This window comes from Alligator mississippiensis, chromosome 14 (assembly GCF_030867095.1).
Source record: "Alligator mississippiensis isolate rAllMis1 chromosome 14, rAllMis1, whole genome shotgun sequence".
Lineage (NCBI taxonomy): Eukaryota > Metazoa > Chordata > Crocodylia > Alligatoridae > Alligator > Alligator mississippiensis.
The window spans coordinates 29,212,441-29,233,174 of record NC_081837.1 but is presented as its reverse complement, the minus strand read 5'-3'; the positions used below and the strand labels follow the sequence as shown (position 1 = coordinate 29,233,174).

Here is a 20,734-nt window from a genome sequence, read left to right as displayed (position 1 = left end):
GAAGGAGGGAGAAGCAGTTAGCTATGTTAGTCTGAAGGAGTTATCCTGAATCTCAGGCAGGTTAGCCAGTAGATCATTCCAAATCATTTTCTAGCTAACACTTCACATTTTAGAGCTGCTTATAAAGTGCTTAACAATGTGGTATCTAAACCCCAAGGCACACAGAGAAAGATGAAGAGCAAATCTTTTGATTCTCCACACCAACATCCAATAGCACTGGATAGTCAATTGCTATTTACATCTTAAGACAGCCATACATCCAGTTGAACAATCAAAACAAACAAACTTTCCCCATGTGCAAAAAAGTTTAGTCAGCTCCCTGCCAAATGTAGGGCATTGTTTTCCATTCCATTGTTTCTTTTGTCTCCTTTCAAAGGGTATGAAAAAGTAATGATTGTGACCCCTTATAAAACAGAGGAAGCGTTGCATTTTCTCTAACTTTGGCAAAGCAGAATGGCAGAGAAATGCAAATAGAATAGCCAGTGCTAGCGCTCCAAGCATTTCAAACAAAGTTAGTTATCATGACAAATAGCTAAAGAATAGCTATACTGATGCATGCCAAATAGAAAATATATGCTTCGGCTTTTGGTCACTCCAGATTAAATTCAGCCAACGCCTGCAATGGAATAAAAAGGTTTGAGAGCTGTTTTGTGATCTAGGTAAAAGCAAGCTGTTGATTTCACTGTAGCTCCAATGCCTTCACAGCATAGCTCCTAAAAGTGCTTGCAACACAAATGTCACTAACCAACAACTTTTCAATTATTTTCTTCTGAAAACACCAGCAATGGAAGAAGCTATTAGAACTGGCCTAGCCAAAACACAACCAAGGCATGGATTCATTCTGTTAGCAGAAAGAAAGTTTACCTGCAGGACAAAGTATGTCTCCAGTGATGTGAGGAAGAATGTCTTGCATTTGAAAGCTTGTTTGTCTTTCACCTACATATTTGGTCCAAAAACAGACATCACCCTAAAAAATTTGCTTCTCCAGGACTGCTAAGTTATTATCTCCAAGACAGCATGGAATTTGCTTTCAAAATCCTCCCAATAATTAGTGCTTGTTCAGTGCTGCACATCATCATCAGCAATAATGGAAAAGATGGGGTAAGCCAGTAGGGGCCAACCTTTTTGGCAGGTGTGCCAAAATTAGCCCTGCACTCTTCTCGAGTGCCACTCTGATCCTTTTTTTCTGCTAGATCTGCTGTTGTGCATTTCCTACTCTGTGGCCGCATCTATGCGAGACACTGACTACGCAGTTGTTACTGTACAGTCATTTAGCATTTGTATAAATCAGTACTACATGACCATGCAGTAACAGTTACTGCGCAGCAGCGTTGCCGAATGGCTTTTCTATGATGTCGACTGCACGGTACTTTGTTACTACTGTGCAGTAGCATCGCATCACACTTCCTGCCACACAATGCTACTGCACAGTTGTAGCAAGCTATTGCGCACTCAGCATCTCATGTAGACATGGCCTGTGCTCCCTGCCCAATCTCCTGCTCTGCCTTCAGCCCTATCAACTGCTGTGGGGCCTATCCCTTCTGTATTCTGTTGCATGCCACATATAGAGACTGCCTGTACCACTTAAGACATGTGTGACACCCCTGAGACAGACAATCAACAGATCTTAAAAAGGAATTAAAGGCAAATGCATTACTTTGCATTCATGTACTGCAACAGCACTTTACTGCAGCAAGCTCTATATAATATTTTGTTCATTTCAAGCTACTTTAGCAATCTCATTTATCTTGTCATCAACAGCCTGCCCTACCTACTCAAACCTATTTTCTAATAGGTCCCTTTCCAATGCTAAAATCTATGAAGGGTGCAACTGCCGTAAGAGATTCTCCCCATAGTAACTAAATATCTGTCAGATACTCGCATCACCCTTAACTACTGTGCCTGCAAAATATTCAAAACTAGCTTTTCTATATTTTTTTTCCTTAAACAACAAAAAGGATAAGAGAGAGAGAGAAAGAACTATATTTCCCACAGCTATTATTGCTGGCTATGTCTTTAATAGCTTCTAAAATACTTCTAAGTTTTATGACCAACTACTTCCACAGAAGTGCGTATTTTTAACTTGGGCAAGCACTGCCCCCTTCTCAATACGGAAAAAGGAGTCCTCTCACCTTGCCAGTTTTTTCAGTTCACAGTTAATATCATGGTTAAAGGGCTGCTCTTTTTGAGCTTTAATCAAGAAATCACGAGCTTTTTCATACTCTGACATAGAAAGACAAGCCTGTCATTGAAAGAAGGACAAGAATTAATAGACAGATATATACTCTCATCATCTCTTCAAGACTGAAGCATGTATTCCCATAAACAAGTGGCTGATCCAGATAATTGTTTCAGACTGCAGGAAGAGCAGCACAACATATCTGGAGACCCAGATTTTGGTTTTGTGAGCACTTGGCACACATGTAATGACTACTACAGTAGCCATGGACACATGGTACATTTGAAATCTGCTACCATGTTCAGATTTCTAAATACTTCATTTCAGAATATCCAAGGTGTCCTCCTCCACAGACATATGAAGTGGGATGTCAGCTTGAAGTTGATATTGCCTTTAAACCCAACACAGAAATTAATTTTTCCTTCACCTGACCACATCTAAATAGTGCTTTAGCATTTCTCTCATCAATCTCCAAGGCCTTTTCTCCATACATCAGAGCTCGGGCAGGATGTTCCAGCTTTAGGTAAGTAAATGAAAGATTCAGGAACACCAGCAGCTTTGCAGCATCAATCTGGCTCTGCTCACCCTTACTGGGTAGCCTGCGACACAGAATCAAGGATGCCTAAGCAAACATGGGAATAAGACCAATGGAAGTGATTCTTAGTGGATCCTTCTACTTGTGGAAAACAGTTTCATCCCACCCATGATCGAAATGAACACATTGCAATATTCTACTGATGGACATAATCACAATAAAAAGCAAAATATACAACAAAGCATTCGCAAGAAGCATGGTAACATGACCACTCAGCGTGGTCATTTGCTTTAGCGGTACCACATATGGTCAAACTCATTTGGTCACGTGGGTTGCAGTTGTGTGGGGCTGGTTGATGGGCTGGATCAGGCCCACAGACCTTCCTGGTCCCCACCAGCCTGCCTGCTGGATCCAGTGCCTACTCCAGGACTCGCACCACCCATGGTGCCTGCTCCAACTGGTTTGCGACTTGCACTGCACATATGCCAAAACAGGTGCTGCATGCAATGTGGGTCCTGGAGCAGGTGCCTCATTCAAGACAGATCCCAGATGGTTTGGAGCAGACACAGCAGGTGGCACACGTCCTAGGTCCTGCACATGGGGCTAGTATGTTGGTGTGGGTCAACCCAAAACTAGGGCAGCACAAGGGGCTAGATAACAGAGCTCTGTGAGCCATATCCAGTTTACACGCCATATCTTTGACAACCAGACAGAGCCAAATCTTCAGTGAGCTCAAAAGGGATGCAGATACACTTGGGCCTTGACCCTGGGTTTGCTTTTATGGTTCCTACATCACCATGGATGCTATACAGAGCATTTTCTTTCTTTTTTTTTTTTTTTTTTTTAATACATACATTTCAAAGGAAGAGTAGATAAATTTTACAAGTACGAGGGGAAAAGAAAACTCAAAGGAAGATGTGTTAAATATGTCTTTGTAGAACCAAGCAGTTGCAGTAGATAAAGCATATTCAAACAGGAGAAGTATTCCTGTGAGACATGCAAACTGGCCCTAAATAAAACTAAAAGTGTGGAATGTATCTTGTGACATTAGAAACAAAAAGGGTGAAGTTTCCCAATGAATAGTGCTGGGGTGACATTTTCCTACTAGGAGAATAGAAATTTGTGACTTGACGTGCAAATAATTCAGAAGAACTGGACCTTTAATGAGTCTGGGATCTTAGACTGCTTTTGAAAAACATCTCTCTGGAACACCTTCACTACATAGTGCCATTCTGTATGACTTGCTACTCCTCCTGTTGTCAGTTGTGCTGAAAGATCCCAGCTAGATGATTACTAATTTAAACAAAAGTACTCAAGCTGTGCAGACCCATTTTTAGATCAATTACACAGAATGGTGTATTTGAAGTACACCAAGTCTCTCTGTACACTGTTTTGCCTATGCTTACTGGGGCCAGTAGTGTTGAAACACAGAGAAAAAGGGTTCCACATACAAGCACTAGCCTTTTCCCCCTCTGCTACAGCAACGTAATTACCATTATGAAAAATAGTAAGACAACAACTTAAGAAAGCCTAATAAAATCAAACATATTGGTTTTAATTAATCTTCTAGGTATCTCTTCTTTAAACTACAGTATAAGAATAGATGATATTTTGAACTAGTGCTCAGTAATCACTAACTTCTATAGCCTGCACACACAACTGCAATCATCCTGTTTAAATTACCCTTTTATATCTATCTTTGGCATCCATGAAGTGCTTCTGACGGAAAAGGTAATTCCCAAACTGTCTCTCCGTATCTGCCACTTTCAACACTTTTTGTAATGGGATAGTATCTTGTTGGCCCTGTACACAGAAACAAAAAACAAATCAATTTAAACAAGAGAAATCAGACACAGAACGTAGACTGATAGTAAGCACCTAAAAACTCACCACAAAGTGAGCAGGCATCAGAAGCAACTCTCACACAAAATTAACATAACAGCACCATCACAAACACCACTAATTGTAATGCTAAGAACTTCTGTAGGAAATTAAACCAACAAATGAATTAATGGCATTCAGGACTGTTAGCTAAGAAGCAACAGTGGTGGCAGTGAAAAAGCCTTCAACTCTGAACAAGTGGTTATGAGAGTTTCTGTTATGAGCCATGTTATAAGGGTCCTGCTGCATGGGACACTTGGTACATTTTAAATCTGTGTGGTAAGGTTAGAATGTGTTCTGACTGTTGCACAGTAACACTGACTACAGTCTCTAAAACTGTTGCCCACCCTCCTAGAGGATCACAGGGCTGGAACCAATAATCAATTGATTATCAGTCCCAGTCCCAGCACAACACCAGACTCTTGAATCATCTTAGGTGCAGTGCCCTGGTTGGGACTAACAATCAGCTGATTGTCAATCACAGTTCTGTAACTCTGGGGCAGTGGCCACCTAGATTTCAACTTGATCCTGATAAGTGAAAGATCCAGGATCCTTCCTCTTGACATGAGGATTTCCTTGTCCCACCTGGAGGACATGTGTTACAGCTTGGACGCACAGCACTCACATTTTAAGTGCATTTAACCATGCTGAGCCTCAGGTGTAACATGGCTCTTACTGTTGTATGTAAATATCTAAGAGTCTGGCTCCCCCTAGTGAAAGTTAAACATTTATGGTAGGGTTATAAATAACAAAATGCTTGCAACTGATTTGCCAGATTTTAAAAACTGGATTATACTCTGCTTATTGTTATCATAATTCAAACAAGTATGCAGGCCAAGTCTTTGAAAACTTCCACTGCCATTTGCTTTAAAGAAAACAAACAGTTGGGGAAAGCATTAATGTGTACTTCCAGATTTTCTTGAAACAGGATGACAAAAAGAGAGAAAAGTTTTAACAGCAGAATTCTGACAGCTTTAGGACCAAATCTTGAATGGATGGACATGGGCATTATTTCATTGACTTCCCTGTACTGGAACATAATTTTTATTTTTTAGGTAACATTGAACACAAGATAATGCTTAATATTCTTCGCTAATTTGAGGGCCCGGAACATGGAAGGTAGGTAGGTAGGTATGGAACACTTTAGGAAGGTAAGTATGGACCGCTTTGTCTCCCTGTTCTGTGAAAGGAAGTGGGAGCAATCCTGCACAAGAAGCAATGACACATGTTTGTATTTAAGTTTATCTATACTGTTATTGTAAATATGCTGGTAGGAATGAGGACCTCATGAATATGCCACACAAAACATTCGAAACAGCTTGCAGTTAATAGTGCCCAATACTACACCATACTCTACTGGAAGGGGATCCATCTCCAGGGGTGGCTGTGGCACCCCCTGGTAGTCACACCACACCTAGCATCCAACTTCAGTTCACCAGGTTGGCTTTGCCCTTTCACATGCCATGCCTCGGTGTTTTAATTATATTATTGTAAAGAGGCTGCCTTCAGAGAACCTGAGTTCAGCCTTTATGGTGACTTGTTCCACCCTAGTCATCATCAGGCTGCTAGTCTGCCCAATCCCCAGAGACAGAGCTCTGCTCAGGCTAGGGTCTCTCTGCCTTCTTGCTGAGCTCCTGACCCTATCTTGCTTACACTGGCCTTTGGCCCTGTTTTGCGGTCTTCTGTGCTTCAGTCCATTCTGGACAATGGTCCTTCATAGCCCACTGGGTTTCCTACACTTGCAGGGCTGTATTTGGGCTCCCAGGCTTTAGAGTTCCAGCAGTCCATTGAATCCCAGACCCTTGCAGGGCTTTACCCACACCACAGAATGCCTTCTGGGCACCTGACCCAGGACCTCCTCCTCCCCTTTAATCCACTCCAAACCTGGTGGTTAACAACTCAAAACAGAAACAAAATGTGTATAGAAGGAGAAATAAGTTACAGCTCCCAGCAAAGCTCCAGCACTAAAGGGGTTCTGAGCCAGACTGAGACTCCAGGCTTATATGGACCTTGATTCCTCCCCCTTCCGGTCACTTAACCTAAATGCTGCCTATTATGCAAATCAGCAACAGAGCTCTCACTCCCCTCAAACAGCTGCTCACAACCCTGCAGCTCCACTTCCTGCATGCTGCATTTCCCAGCCTGCCTTCTGCAATACTACCTTTTCTTCATTCCAGTAGCAGGGGCAGAGAGGTCCCCTGCTATACCTATCACTACAAAAAGTGATGAGAAGAGAGAGACATTTTAACATTCTGTATTTATAGCTCAAGCCTGCTTTATATGTATGTATTGGTCAACTCACAGCAGTCAGAGCAAAGAATGTGTCAGATTCAGCTGAATCAAGGAAGTCCAACAATGCTATCTCGAACAAGACTGTGGCATTAGGAGGAATCAATGGAAGACAGCCCAGAGCCCCATAGGCATAATGTGGCATGAAGAGGAATCTCGCCAACTCTCCTTTCTTCATGGTCAGCAGACCAATCTCCATGCCCCACAACGTAATCTCTGGGGAGACAAAAGGTAGAACTTTTAACATGAATTCTGAAAACAATTTGAATTACTGATTGCTCTTAGAACCTTTTAGGCAAGTGTTAGCTTTTCCACATATCAAGAGTTTAACTGCCAACTCATTTACACAAGGCATAGCACAATAAGCGCCCCAAAGAATGAAAATTATCTGTCACAGTACACTGTAGCTTGACAGACCCCAGGATTGAGTCTCATTAGAGGTGCGCTGATACATCGGTCCCATATCAGACTGGCACTGATATGAGGAAAATTGAGAGCATCAGCAATTGACATTTTTTGGCTGATGTGGCTGATAATGTGGCCAATAAATGCCATGGGCATGTGCGCAGCCACAGTGCAGCATGCAGGCAGTCAGGAGCACAGTGCTGCAGCGTGAAAAGCAGCTGGGTCTGGCTGGTAAGTCTGTTGTGGGGGAAGGGGCATGCAAGGGAGGGGCAGATCGAGGCACCTCGCAGTGAGGAAGGGAGTGGGGCTGGTCCTTGGGCAGGCGTTGCTCAGCGGGGGGGGGGGCGACGACGACAGAGCTGTGGCTCAACCCCATGCGGTACACATATTAAAAAGGGGGCCGCTGGGGGTACACTTATTAAAAAGGGTTGAAAGCCCCTGCCATAGACATATTCTTAATGCTTTCTAATCTGTCCTGAAAAAGGATGACTGCCTCAAAGTAGCCATGGGGGGGGGGGGGGGGGGGAAATGGTCCTGGCTTACAGGTAGCTCCCCAACTTCAAATGGCATCTCTCAAGAACCAGGCTAGCTAACTCCCAGTGTCACCAAGACATCAGGCCTTGCAACAGACCTAGATGCCTTCTGTGCCCCAACATCAATATAGACTATATCATCACTATCATCCAAATAACATGGATTATAACATCTGAGGTTCATTCACTTGTAACTCCATAAATGTCAAATACATGGAGATGTCATCACCTGCTTACAGTGCCCCTCTTCTGTCTACACTGGACAGATGGAGCAATCCCTATGTGACAGAAAAAACAAACACTGTTCTGAAATCAGGTGCAGAAAGATTTGCAAGCTGATGACCTAATGGTGGCTGTTCTCAGACAGCAAACTTTTAAAAACCGACATGAATGGAATATTGTGGAACAAGAAATCATTCACAACTTGGATTGCATTACAAATAGTTTAAACAGGGACTAGGGATTCTTATCCCATTACCTGGCATAGCTTTGCTGACTCCTTAGTTCCTATGAGTTCATTACTTGCTTACTGCTCTCCCAGCACCACTCTCCTCCCTTCCCTTTTCTCTCTTCCTCTACCACTGTCTTGTCTTTTGTGCTCTAACTTCTCTTTTTTTATACTCTGCTTTGTGCATGTCCTTTCATAGATCTGATGAAGTGAGCTTCAGCTCACAAAAGCTTGTGCTATATACATATACTTCGGTTAATCTAGAAGATGCAAATCTACTTTGTCTGCTAGCTTGTAACATCACAACTAGCAAGGCTAACTTTTAAAATTATATGCTATTATATAAAAAAAAAAAAAAAATCACAAAATAGTGATTCTCTCAATGGCACCATGGGGTACCACAGGGTGCTACTCAATAGTAGCATTTTTAGGTATGCAAACCTAACTAGATAAGCCCAAAGGATTTCAAACAGGAATTCATAGCATTAAAAACATTCTATGGTCGGAGTTGTTTACAACAGAAAAATTGTTCTGCAAGTTTTTGCTTTTTTCTTGACAACAGAAAAATAAGAGCTGGCATTTCCCAACAGGTGCCTTGAGTCTAAGGTTGAGAACCACAGGCATAAAACTTGTTAGTCTGTTTAAATACAGCCAAAACTAAGAAAGCAAAGGAAAGGGAAATTATGACTCCTATGATAGTTCTTCAGCTTGGACTTACCTTTTCCAAGTTTCATCAGTCTAGAAGACCTCCTGTAGCAGTTTGTCTCAAAGGGCTTATCCATGTATTCCAGATACCCAGAATATTTAACTGCAAGAGTTCCAATACAAAAGGAACAAGGGGGGCATACAGAAGAACTTAGGTTACCAAGCAGTAAAAGCAATAAATCACTTAAGAATACAACTGCTAACCATAAGTGCATACGCTTGTTTTTACTATACCACAAGTAAGAAATACTCATCCGGCCTTGTGAGCAGGATGAGTGTCATGGGGCCAGATCAGACCCACAGATTAGTCCCTGATGTGGATCCATAACATGCCCTGGAGTAGAAACAGGAGGTGTTGCATGTGGCACATGTCCCCGACCAGCTGCACACACTGCCCCTTCCAGCATGTCTGTTCCAGTCACCACATGCAGCGTGTGGCCTCAGACTGGCTACTCTATGACCATGTTGCACGTGGCATCAACTCTGGCTACCCTGAGACTATACCAGTGTGCAACGTCCACTCCAATGTGCATCTGCTCCATGCTGGATCCCCTGCATGTCCTAAAGTGGGTGCCACATGCAGCACATGCCCCTGAACAGCTGGCTGGGGACCATGCCACACACAGCACCTACTCCAACCATTCTAGGACCCTGCTGCATGTGCTGCCTGCTCTGACTGCTCCAGGATGTGCAACGGACCAGGCACAGAGCAGATGTATGCTGAAGTGGGTAGCACATGCACAGTCTCAGAGCAACCCAACGGGGTGCTTCATGTGAATCCCAGGGCCATCCAGTACACCTTGTATGCTGCCTGTGGCCCACTTTAGATCCACATGCAGCACAAGAGTATGGATGAAAGGGCTCCATGGACTGGATTAATATAAAATGCTGTGTCTTTGAGCCTTGTTACACCTTACACTGTAATCTGAGCAAAAGTTAATTGGCTCAGTGTCGTACAGCTTAGCAGAGCAGTCGTACCTTAAGACGAAAAACCATCTCTGGCTGTCCTTCACCTGCACAGTTGCGACTTTCCAATGGTAAGCAGGTCAGGACTAGGAGACTGGGGCAGGACTGGCTCGCTGCTTGAGCTCCGAGGCGCCTGATCCTTTTTTCTCTCCAGAGCCTGCACCTGGGGGTTGCCCCTGCCTGGGCTGCTGGCAGACTGGGCACTGCCTGAGCTCCAAACAAGGACTGGGCCCCATGAAGCTCAGGCAGCACCCAGCTGGCCAGCAGCCAAGCCAGAGGCTGGGGGGGATGCAAGCTCTGGGGGGAAGGATCCGGCCCCCAGGACCCAGTGGGGCCAGACAGGTAGAGCAAGGTGTTCAGCAGCTGCAGCTTGGCAGCCAAAGACTGGCTCCCGCCAACCTTGCACTTTGTTGGGCTGTGCAGGGTCTGGCCACCAGTTCCCCCTAGCTTGCCCAGCAGCAGACACAGCTGGCAGGTGAATGAAGCCCCTAAACCCCTGGTAGCAGCCAGGCAGCTCTGAACATGAAGCATGCAACTTGGCGCTGCTGGTCTAGGCTGGGGCTGCAGTGAGAAAGCGGGGAGGCTGTGCCGTTCACAGCTGCCTCCCAAGCTGAGTAGAGGCAGGAAATCCATTCCCTGTATTCCCCCCACCTATTCCCCAACAAGGGGTTCAAGGGCTAATGCCAGGTAAGCCAGGCAGCAAGAGCTGGTGGACAGATCCTGAACAGCCTGGCAGAGCATGGGGCCAGCAGGAACCAGCCTTGGGCTGCCAAGCTGCAGCCACCAAGCTCTGCCCTGCTGCAGCTGCCTGGCTTTGGCAGGGTGTGTGTCCAGGTCCTAGGGGCAAAGGCACTGGGTGGGGGATGTGCTGTGGTGGAGTGCAGGGCTGGTTTAACTGCAGGTCAGCAGGAGGGCTGAGCACCAGCCTGTTGCCCCCTGTAGGCACCACAGTCATGTTCAGCCTGGGCATTTGAGGAGCAAGCTGGTCCTGGAGGCGCTCCACTGTTAAAATGATAAAACACCATGCTCGCAATTTAAAATTAATTTGACAGTTTTTCACGACCCATCTGGCAAGAAAAGTTAACAAAATAGTACAACAGCTTAATATTGGTTGAGGATGAATGTTCAGCCCTGGAGACAAAAATCCTTGCTTCATCTGTTCTGCAGATACATCACATGCAGCAGGCAGTGTACCTACCCATAGCTATGACCAAATACTGACTCAGGGAAACCATCTCTAAGAGGTGAAAAGGGCAGAACAGTCCCTAGGTTCAGAGCATAACCCTGCTCCAGAGACTGTCTACTGGGACTGGTAGTCTATGCCTACCATAAAACCACTAATGGGCATTTCTTGGTGTGGGAGTCAAACCTGCTTCATAGTTTCATAGTAGCTAGGGTCAGGAGGGACCTGAACAGATCATCTAGCCTGACCCCCTGCCACAGGCAGGAATGAATGCTGGGTTCACAAGACCCCAGACAGGTGATCGTCCAACCTCCTCTTGAATATGCCCAAGGTAGGGGTGAGGACCACCTCCCTGGGAAGTTGGTTCCAGATTTTGGCCACCCTAACTGTAAAATATTGCCTTCTGATCTCCAACCTAAATCTATTCTCCATCAGCTTATGACCATTGTTCCTCGTCACCCCAGGTGGTGCTGGGGAGAAAAGAGCTCTGCCTATTTGCTGTTGATCCCCCCTGATGAGCTTGTAGGCAGCCACCAGGTCCCCCCTCAGCCTCCTCTTGCTGAGGCTGAACAGGTTCAGGTCCTTCAGTCTCTCCTCATAGGGCCTGTCCTGCTGCTCTCTCACCAAGCGGGTGGCCCTCCTCTGAACCCTCTCCAGGCTGGCCACATCCCTTTTGAAGTGCGGCGCCCAGTACTGGATGCAGTACTCCAACTGTGGCCTGACCAAAGTCACATAGAGGGGAAGTATCACCTCTCTGGACTGGCTTGAGATGCACCTTTGGATGCATGACAAGGTATGGCTGGCCTTGCTGGCTGCAGTCTGGCATTGGCGGCTCATGTTCACCTTGGAGTCAATAATGACTCCGAGATCCCTTTCCGCCTTTGTGCTTTCAAGAAGAGAACTCCCCAGGCTGTATGTATGATGTCAATTCCTTCTCCCAAGGTGCAGCACCCTGCATTTGTCTACACTAAACCCCATCCTATTCTCATCTGCCCACTTTTGTAGTCTGTCTAAATCTAGTTGCAGCCTCTCTCTCCCTTCAAGTGTGTCCGCTTTGCCCCACATCTTACTGTCATCAGCGAACTTGGACAGCATGCTTTCCACCCCATCATCCAAGTTGCTGATGAAGATGTTAAACAGCGCGGGCCCGAGGACCGAGCCCTGGGCTACCCACTGCTCACATCTCGCCAGGTTGAGTACAACTCATCCATCACTATTCTCTGGGCGCGCCCCATCAGCCAATTTTTTACCCATCCAACTGTGCAGGCATCAATGCCACAGTCACTTAATTTATCGATGAGGATGGGGTGAGAGAGTGTCAAAGGCCTCCTTAAACTCTAGAAAGACTATGTCCACACTGACACCATCATCCAAGGATTTAGTTACTTGGTCATAAAAGGCAATCAGGTTGGTCTGGCAGGACCTGCCTTTGATGAACCCATGCTGATTGCCCCTGAGCATGATCTCCCCTGCAGGCCCCCCACAGATGTGCTCCTTGATGATTCTCTCCAAGATCTTCCTGTGCACCAAGGTGAGGCTTACAGGCCTATAATTACTTGGGTCCTCCTTCCTCCCCTTCTTAAAAATAGGGACCACATTAGCCAGTTTCCAATCCCCCGGCACCTGGCCAGATGACCACGAATGCTCATACAGCTGGGCCAAAGGCTCTGCAATAACCCCTGCCAGCTCCCTCAACACTCTTGGGTGGAGGGTATCTGGACCTGCAGATTTAAAAATGTCTAGCCCTTCCAGAAGACCCCTAACTACATCTGCACTGACTGAAGGCTTGATAGAGCTATCCCCAAGATTGTCCCTACCTCTGGTAGGTGGGATATCCCAGTCCCTGTTCAGGAAAACAGAGGCAAAGAAACTGTTAAAAATATCAGCTTTCTTGTCTGGCGTGGCCACCAGATTACCGTTTGTGTCCTGCAGGGGCCCTACATTGCCTGGCGCCCTCTTCTTGCTCCCAATGTACTTGAAAAAGGACTTTTTGTTGTCTTTAATCCTGGATGCTAGCCTGAGTTCCATCTCTGCCTTGGCCTTCCTAATAGCCCTCCTACACTCCTGGGCCAAGGAGGAGTACACCTCCTTGGTGATAGCTCCTCCCTTCCACTGGTTGTACACCCCCTTTTTAGTCCTCAGGCATTGCTGAATGCCCTTGCTGAGCCAAGGGGGTTTCTGAGCACTCTTACCTGCCTTGCTTCTCTCAGGAACTGTTATCCTTTGGGCCTGGAGGATCGCTCCCTTAAGGTACGACCATCCCTCCTGGGCTCCCATCTCCTCTACCTTCTGGGCCCTTAGTGCCTCCCCCACTAGTCTCTTAAGCTCATTGAAGTTGGCCCTTCTGAAGTCAAGGGCTTTAACCTTGGTGTGAGCCCTAGACGCTCTGTGTTGGATAGTGAAATCCAGCAGGTGATGATTGCTATTGCCCAGATGGTCAAGGACCTGCAGTCCCCTCACCAGGTCATCCCCCATGGCCAGGACCAGGTCCAGCAAGGCATTACCCCTAGTGGGGCTGTGCGCTTCCTGGATAAGGTGAAGGTCCTGTAATATAGCCAGGAACCTACGCGAGCGGTCAGACCTGGCTGTCTGCTCCTTCCACCAAATGTCTGGGTAGTTTAGGTCACCCATGACAATAACATCCCTTGACCTAACCGCCTCCATAAGCTGACTGGAGAAGTCCTGGTCTAGCTCCTCCCCCTGGTTGGGTGGTCTGTAGTAGACACCCACCGTAAGGTCCCTTTTGCCACGCACCGCTTCATTTCACAAAGGTTACAGCATCGCCAGATTGAACCATCTTTCAGATAATACAAGCTGAGCTTGACCTAAGAGCAAAACTGTTTCCCTATGTACATGGGTTTTGTGTTTGTTCCCCTCCACACAACCTTTATATCAGCATCATAGCACCAGGAATAAAATCTGTGTTAATACACACACTTACACACATACACGCACTCTGCTGGTCGGCAAGATCTGAAGCAGAACAAAGCTAGGATATTGGTACATCAATGATTTAGGAGAACGAGAAATTGCTGTATTTTCTGACATATAACCCACACCTTTTCCCTCAAAACTAGTTGGTGAAAATTGGGATACTTATAATAAGAAAAACAGATCCCGATGGGTCTGGAAATCTGGCAGTCGGGGATCAGTGGCACCATTAATTGTCACAGCAAGTAAGGCCATCATTCCCCTGCTACCAAATTTCCAGACCCAAGTGGAGCCCCCTAGCTGGATAACACAGCCCTATGTGCCAGACTGGGGTTAGGCCCAGGTCACAACCCCTACCCCGTTGCACCAAGGTTGGCAGGCATGCCAAATCCCATTTGGCATGTACGGCTGGCACCAGCCTCAACCCCCTAGATGCTGCTACTCAGATGCTTACTGTGGCAGTCGGGTGGCAAGGCAGACCGAGGCTATGGGGCCAGTAGCCTAGAACAGCAGGCGGGTACTGGTGACACTGGAGAGGAACTAGGCACATGATGCGTAATGGTTGAAAAAGATTTCTTTACTTACACTGACGGTGATGATTACAGTGCAAGTCGATGGAACTGGGCTTGAGTTACAGTTACAACGGAAAAAAAACCACGACGAGTTGCAAAGAAATGCGACAAGAGACGATGCAACAAGATATGAACGACGGTCGTAAACGGCTTTTCGATGCGGCCATGGGGGGGGGGGGGGGGGGAACGCGTCAAATTGGGTATCGGCGACGGGAGTACTTGTGGTGGGCCAGTAGGGAGCGCTCCTGCGTTGAGCCGCCCACCTCCCTGCGCCCGACCACCTTCCAGGCTCCGAGTGCCTCCCTTGGGGTGCCTCTCGTCCGGCCGACCCCTTCCCTGGAGCACACCCGCTAGCCTGGGGTTTCTGCTGCCACCATCCAAGGCTCTGGACTCAATTCTGGCTCCACGCACCATGGAGAACACAGGCCTGATCATCCAATGGGTACTAGACCCAATACAAGCACTTGGGGCACTTCCCAAGTCAGGGGCTTATTAGGAAAGTCTCCCTTAGTCCGCAGACCTAAGGGCCCTCCTAAGCATAATTTAGACCCACCCCTCAATAAGTCTCCCACACCGATCACAAAGGAGAACTTTATTGATTACAGGGGGTAGGGCGGAAACAGGGTAAAAGGTAGAACAATATCAGAGGAATCCCATAGAGCAAACCAGGGTGGCTGCGGTAGCCGTTTAAACACGCATCTGAGTTACTGTAAGCTAAATATCTAATTGGATCTCGAGTAGCTTACTCACTTGCATCATCCAGAGGTGCTTGGAGTTTCCTCTGGAGGCAGGTCACTCTTGGAGCATGCGGTGATGAAGAGAGAGCCAGTTTCAGATTCACCTGGAAGACCGCATGGCTAATCGCTGCCTTCTTCCTGGTCCAGGCCTTTAAATAACCTCTCTGACCTCAGCAGCCCGGTCCAATCGAAGCTGCCAATACTGGCCACAAGCCGACCAATCTACCAAGCATCCCTGGCTACCTGGCCCGTGCGCAGGGCCGGGCTTTTCCCCCCCCCCTGCCCAGGTGACCAGAGCATTCAGGCCCCAGGCTTTTGTCATGTAGACAAGGTGGGAGATCCCCACCCTGAGGGATTCAACACCAGCCTCTCAGGCTGGCAGAGACGGGTCTCTGGAGAGGGGCACCGACGGTGGCATTTCTGCCACAGTACCCTCCAAGAAACACCCGGAATATCTCCTCTGAGAAAAACCGTGCAGAGTAGCTCTTTGAGAGAAAACTACTGAGTGGCCCTTTCCTCAGAGAAAACCACAGGGTACCTCCTCGTGGGCGGAAACTAACTTAGCTTTTAAATGGCCAGGAAACCAATCACAACTTGTCAAATATGAATAATTTGGAAATGGCCAACAGTGGTGTACGCATCTGCATGAGATTGGCGGGAACTTTTTCTAAGCTTGTAATTTTCCATGACCTAGTGACCTAGCTTACAGTCACTGGGCTCTGGTACAGCGGAATTTTCCCCCTGTGACCTCTATATCACCCCAATGGAACTCTCCACTGTGGCACAGGCATACAGGCCAAATGGGATCTTTCACTGCACCAGGACTATACTAAACTAGTGAGTGAGGAGATGGAATATACCAAACGCAACAGTTACCACAGTTGCTAGGCAGACTCTATTGTGTCAGGGACACTCACTTTTTTGGGGTTATGACATGCCCCCTTGGCCATGACACAATAGATTAAGCACTTAAATCATGAGCTCGTCGCCTTTACAAGGGTTAGGTGGCAAATGGGTATATACATAAATGGATAACTTTATAAACCGATTCTTAATAAACTGTAAAATACAACAACTCAAACATATAACAACGACAATTGGTAACAAATATATTTAATAGTCACGACGTGCCCCCCTTGTTCAAAGTGTCACAGATCTGTAGGTATATTAAATTGTCATCTCGTCTATAAACTTGTTGGGTTCAGGAAGATTTGATAACCGGGTGTAAACGTAAGCAATAACTAAGGCAATCATTATAAGGTTAATCAACAAAATTATGGCCGTAACAAAAAGTCCAATTGCAAGAATCTCGATGGGCAACCTGGTGATGTCACTCGCCGAGGCTCATGGTGGTGCTCTTTCTCCATCGAGGGTCCGGGCAGCGTCCGTCAGGTTATTCAGGTTGACGATGTACCACGAACTTGACCCGTGTACCATAACAGAGACCACTAGGATGACCCAGATGTGTTTCATGCCAGTGGACCTGTTACGGCTCCCTTGTCGATCAACAACTGAAAGAAAACATAAACAACAACAAGCAGTAACTAGGGTCATAACTGGGTTAAAGTTCAACATTAGCTAATTTTGATGGGCAAGGTCTGCCACTGCTGGTGTTCGGTTAGGGTGCTGCTCGAATGGTTCTTCTCCGATTTGATGTTCCTCTTCCTTTGGCGCAGGTTTCTTGTCAACATCTTAATACTGTTTTCTGTCCATTTACGACATCCTTTACACCTTATTTTTTCCCGTCCAAAATTCCCTTCCTTTCCTTCTATCTTTTACTTCTACTTCCCTTTTCCTCTTCCTTTTGTGCACAGGTCCCTATAGAACCTGATCACCTTGCTTTCTTTGTGTTTACTACTTGCCCCCTTCCATCATCATCTTCTTCATCTCTTTCCTCACTTTCTGAACTTTCTTTTGTAAAATATACACCCTTGTTGGTATAGACTCGTGGCGCCATACATTCTTAGGATGTTGGTTCGAGCGCTCTTTGATGGTTAATTAATTTGAGTAACTAAAGACCTTGCGTCGTATTGTTGGGTTAACAGAATTATATACAATGGGACTGGTATATAGGCGAAGATCTGTGGTCCGAGCTCAGAGTTGTCATCGTTGATCCGTCCGGTGGCAGTTATTCATCCCCTGGTTTTTGTTGTTTTTTTTTCTAGGGACGAATCCTAATTCTCACGCTAGTTGTTGTTGTCCTTCATCCCCTAGGGCGCGCAACTGTCGCTTGGTAAGTTTGGTGTGATACAGGAGAAAACCAAACATTGCTTTTTCTTCTGGCGTCCTCTGGGGTAATTCTTTCCCTTCTCTTCGTGGGGTAAACTGATGATGTTCTTGCCCTTGATATCCGACCAGGTAAAGCGGCTGTTGGACTTGTTACTGTATCTTGAGGCCGACACAGCTCTCCGCTTACTGCCCCCTCCCCATAACTAGGAGGCGGGGCTGGTTCATAGTCTCTGACCTCGTGTCAGCCTTCTCCTGCCAGCTGTCCTGGGCACTGGTCGCTCTTCCCCGTCCCTACAAAGTAACTCGGGAGATGTCTCCAGGAACTTGCCCCCTCCCCGTAACTAGGAGGTGGGGCCGCTGGGACCGACGTCACCTTAGGGGGCGAGTTTGCTGGGTGAAGTCCCACCTTCTCCTCCGTGACTCCGCCCTTCTTTTCCAGGGGACCTGAGCAGCTTACTTTTCTTTCGGCGCCATTTTCTGGTGGTGGTGATAGGCCTTTTCGCGCCGCTATTTCTGTGGTGGCCCTGCTGACTTCTGTTAACTGGGCTTCCAGGTTAGCATTTTCAGACAGCAGATGCGAAATAGATCTAAGCATTATACTGATTATTTTCCCCTGGTGCCACTCTGGTTCTGACCATTTGGTCGCCGTGCGACCCTCTGTTTCTAAGTTTTTCCGGAGCTGTGTTAGCAGCTCGTGGCCGCGCGACTGGGGCGCTAGAGCCGGGAAGTCGAACTTATCAGGGTTTGTTCCTTCCCCATTCTCGTGCGCACACCGAGTACAGCGGACAAACTCCTGGGCAGGGTGTGGATCCCTCGCGCCCTCCGCCTTCACTCGTGATAGACAGCGTTCCCATCTCGTCCCGCGGCATGCACACCACTAGTCCTCCGCTCAGTACACACCCGAAAGAGCATGGACCCAGCTGGGCGGCCCACTCTTTTCTGGCTCCCGTCTCTCCCCAGATAGAAAAGTAGCCGGCAACCTCATTTTTACTCCTTCTCCCTGGCTGATGGTAGGCAATATGGGCCCACAGTTCATCCGAGTTGGATGTCTGGCGCTCCCCCCACTGCGCCATGGGCAGTATTTCACTAGTTCCAACTCCAAGGTGTCTTCCCCAGATCCTGTTCGTGACGCCATGTGGCAGTCGGGTGGCAAGGCAGACCGAGGCTATGGGGTCAGTAGCCTAGAACGGCAGGCGGGTACTGGTGACACCGGAGAGGAACTAGGCACACAATGCGTAATGGTTGAAAAAGATTTCTTTACTTACATTGACGGTGATGATTACAGTGTAGGTTGATGGAACTGGGCTTGAGTTACAGTTACAATGGAAAAAAAACCATGACGAGTTGCAAAGAAATGCGACAAGAGACGATGCAACAAGATATGAACGAGGATCGTAAACGGCTTTTTGATGCGGCCGTGGGTGGGGGAAACGCGTCAAATTGGGTATCGGCGACGGGAGTACCCTCCGAGAAACACCCGGAATACCTCCTCTGAGAAAAACCGTGCAGAGTAGCTCTTTGAGAGAAAACTACAGAGTGGCTCTTTCCTTAGAGAAAACCGCAGGGTACCTCCTCGTGGGCAGAAACTAACTTTGGTTTCCCGGCCATTTAAAAGCTATCAAAACTTGTCAAATATGAATAATTTGGAAATGGCCAATAGTGGTGTGCGCATCTGCATATGGTTGGCGGGAACTTTTTCTAAGCTTGTAATTTTCCATGACCTAGTGACCTAGCTTACAGTCACTGGGCTCTGGTACAGCGGAATTTTCCCCCTGTGACCTCTATATCACCCCAATGGAACTCTCCACTGTGGCACAGGCATACAGGCCAAATGGGATCTTTCACTGCACCAGGACTATACTAAACTAGTGAGTGAGGAGATGGAATATACCAAACGCAACAGTTACCATAGTTACTAGGCAGACTCTATTGTGTCAGGGACACTCACTTAATTTGGGTTATGACACTTACCAAAAGCAAGATCTTTTTTCCTTCATGATACCTTTTTTCAAAAACGGCGTTCTTCATATTCAAGGGCAAGATATGCAAGAAAAGTGTTAGTAAACTCTACAGGCTATGAGAGCTCTGAGGGCTGCTACCAGTCAGGTAGCATTTAAATATCCAAGTTCAATCCAGGGTACCTTTTGAGAAAGTTCATATACATGGTACTTTGACAAGCCATAAGTAAGATTTAAGGTGTTCATCCTAGACCAATATGCACAAGAGCAGATTTTACTGCAGAACCTGGAGGTTCAGGTCGCCTGACTGAAACCCACAGCTTGCACAAAACAAACAAAACTTTGTTTTTCTTTTTCTAATTCTCCTTAATCATGGTTATAACTCTTCAGGTTTTTTGTTTGTTTGTTTTTTTTTGGGGGGGGGGTTGGAAACACATTGGAATTTCCTGGCAAGTTATGGTTACACTGAATTCATATCCTTAAGCTTTAAGAGGCACAGAAGGGCAAGGGCTGAGAGCGTTCTGGCACAAAAGGAGAATGGACAAAACTTCCATTTACTCCTGCCTGGGGTGCAGAGAGGAGTGATCACCAAAGTCCAGAATACCAATGCAGAAACCATGCGGCAGACAAGCAGTGACACGCCATGAAACTGGTCACTCTCCAAAGAGCATGATCACAGAATGAGACCTCCCACACAGAGACCTGTTTTACCTAAGACAGATGCGTCAGGGGCGACCAGCTCTCCGGAGCCCACGCGGACAACCTCCTTTAGCACCCCGCCATCACCAGTAATGTCCTGCATGCGCTGGCCCAGCTGCTGGAAAGGAGACTAGGAAGGGTGGAAAGAGAAACAACCACTTGGATCGGGGTGGGCAATTATTTTGGGTGGAGGGCCGCTTCCTGAGTTTTGGCAAGCCAGCGAGGGCTGCATGACAGGCAGCCAGGGGCAGATAAATATTAATTTTATTTTAGGGACCCCACGGGTCAGATTGACTGGCCGCATTTTGCCCACCCCGATTTAGATAATGCAGGGCGCAACAGCATTCAAGCGGAGATCTTAGGCAGGAAGCTTCAGCGCTGAAACAGGAGGCTGCAGGGCGGGCCCCGCGGCAGGGCGTGCACCTCACAGGCCGCCCGCTCCGGAGCCACGAGCTCCTGCAGCGCCGCGGCCGCTCCGCCGGCA

General features: G+C 47.1%; 1 protein-coding gene across 3 annotated transcripts in view; it reads right to left on the bottom strand.

Moving 5' to 3' along the window:
- Window positions 1–20,734, bottom strand: part of FKBP6 (FKBP prolyl isomerase family member 6 (inactive)) — a 66,842-nt gene that overhangs the window by 45,730 nt on the left and 378 nt on the right. For all 3 annotated transcript variants that reach the window (XM_059717657.1, XM_006258807.4, XM_014609427.3), the window contains exons 2-7: window positions 20,263–20,380; window positions 8,989–9,078; window positions 6,898–7,100; window positions 4,398–4,517; window positions 2,607–2,801; window positions 2,133–2,242 (exon numbers count right to left, since the gene is read on the bottom strand). In XM_059717657.1, coding sequence (XP_059573640.1) covers window positions 2,133–2,242; window positions 2,607–2,801; window positions 4,398–4,517; window positions 6,898–7,100; window positions 8,989–9,078; window positions 20,263–20,353 — 809 coding nt within the window. In that variant the 5' untranslated portion in view covers window positions 20,354–20,380. The remainder of the gene's footprint in view (window positions 1–2,132; window positions 2,243–2,606; window positions 2,802–4,397; window positions 4,518–6,897; window positions 7,101–8,988; window positions 9,079–20,262; window positions 20,381–20,734) is intronic.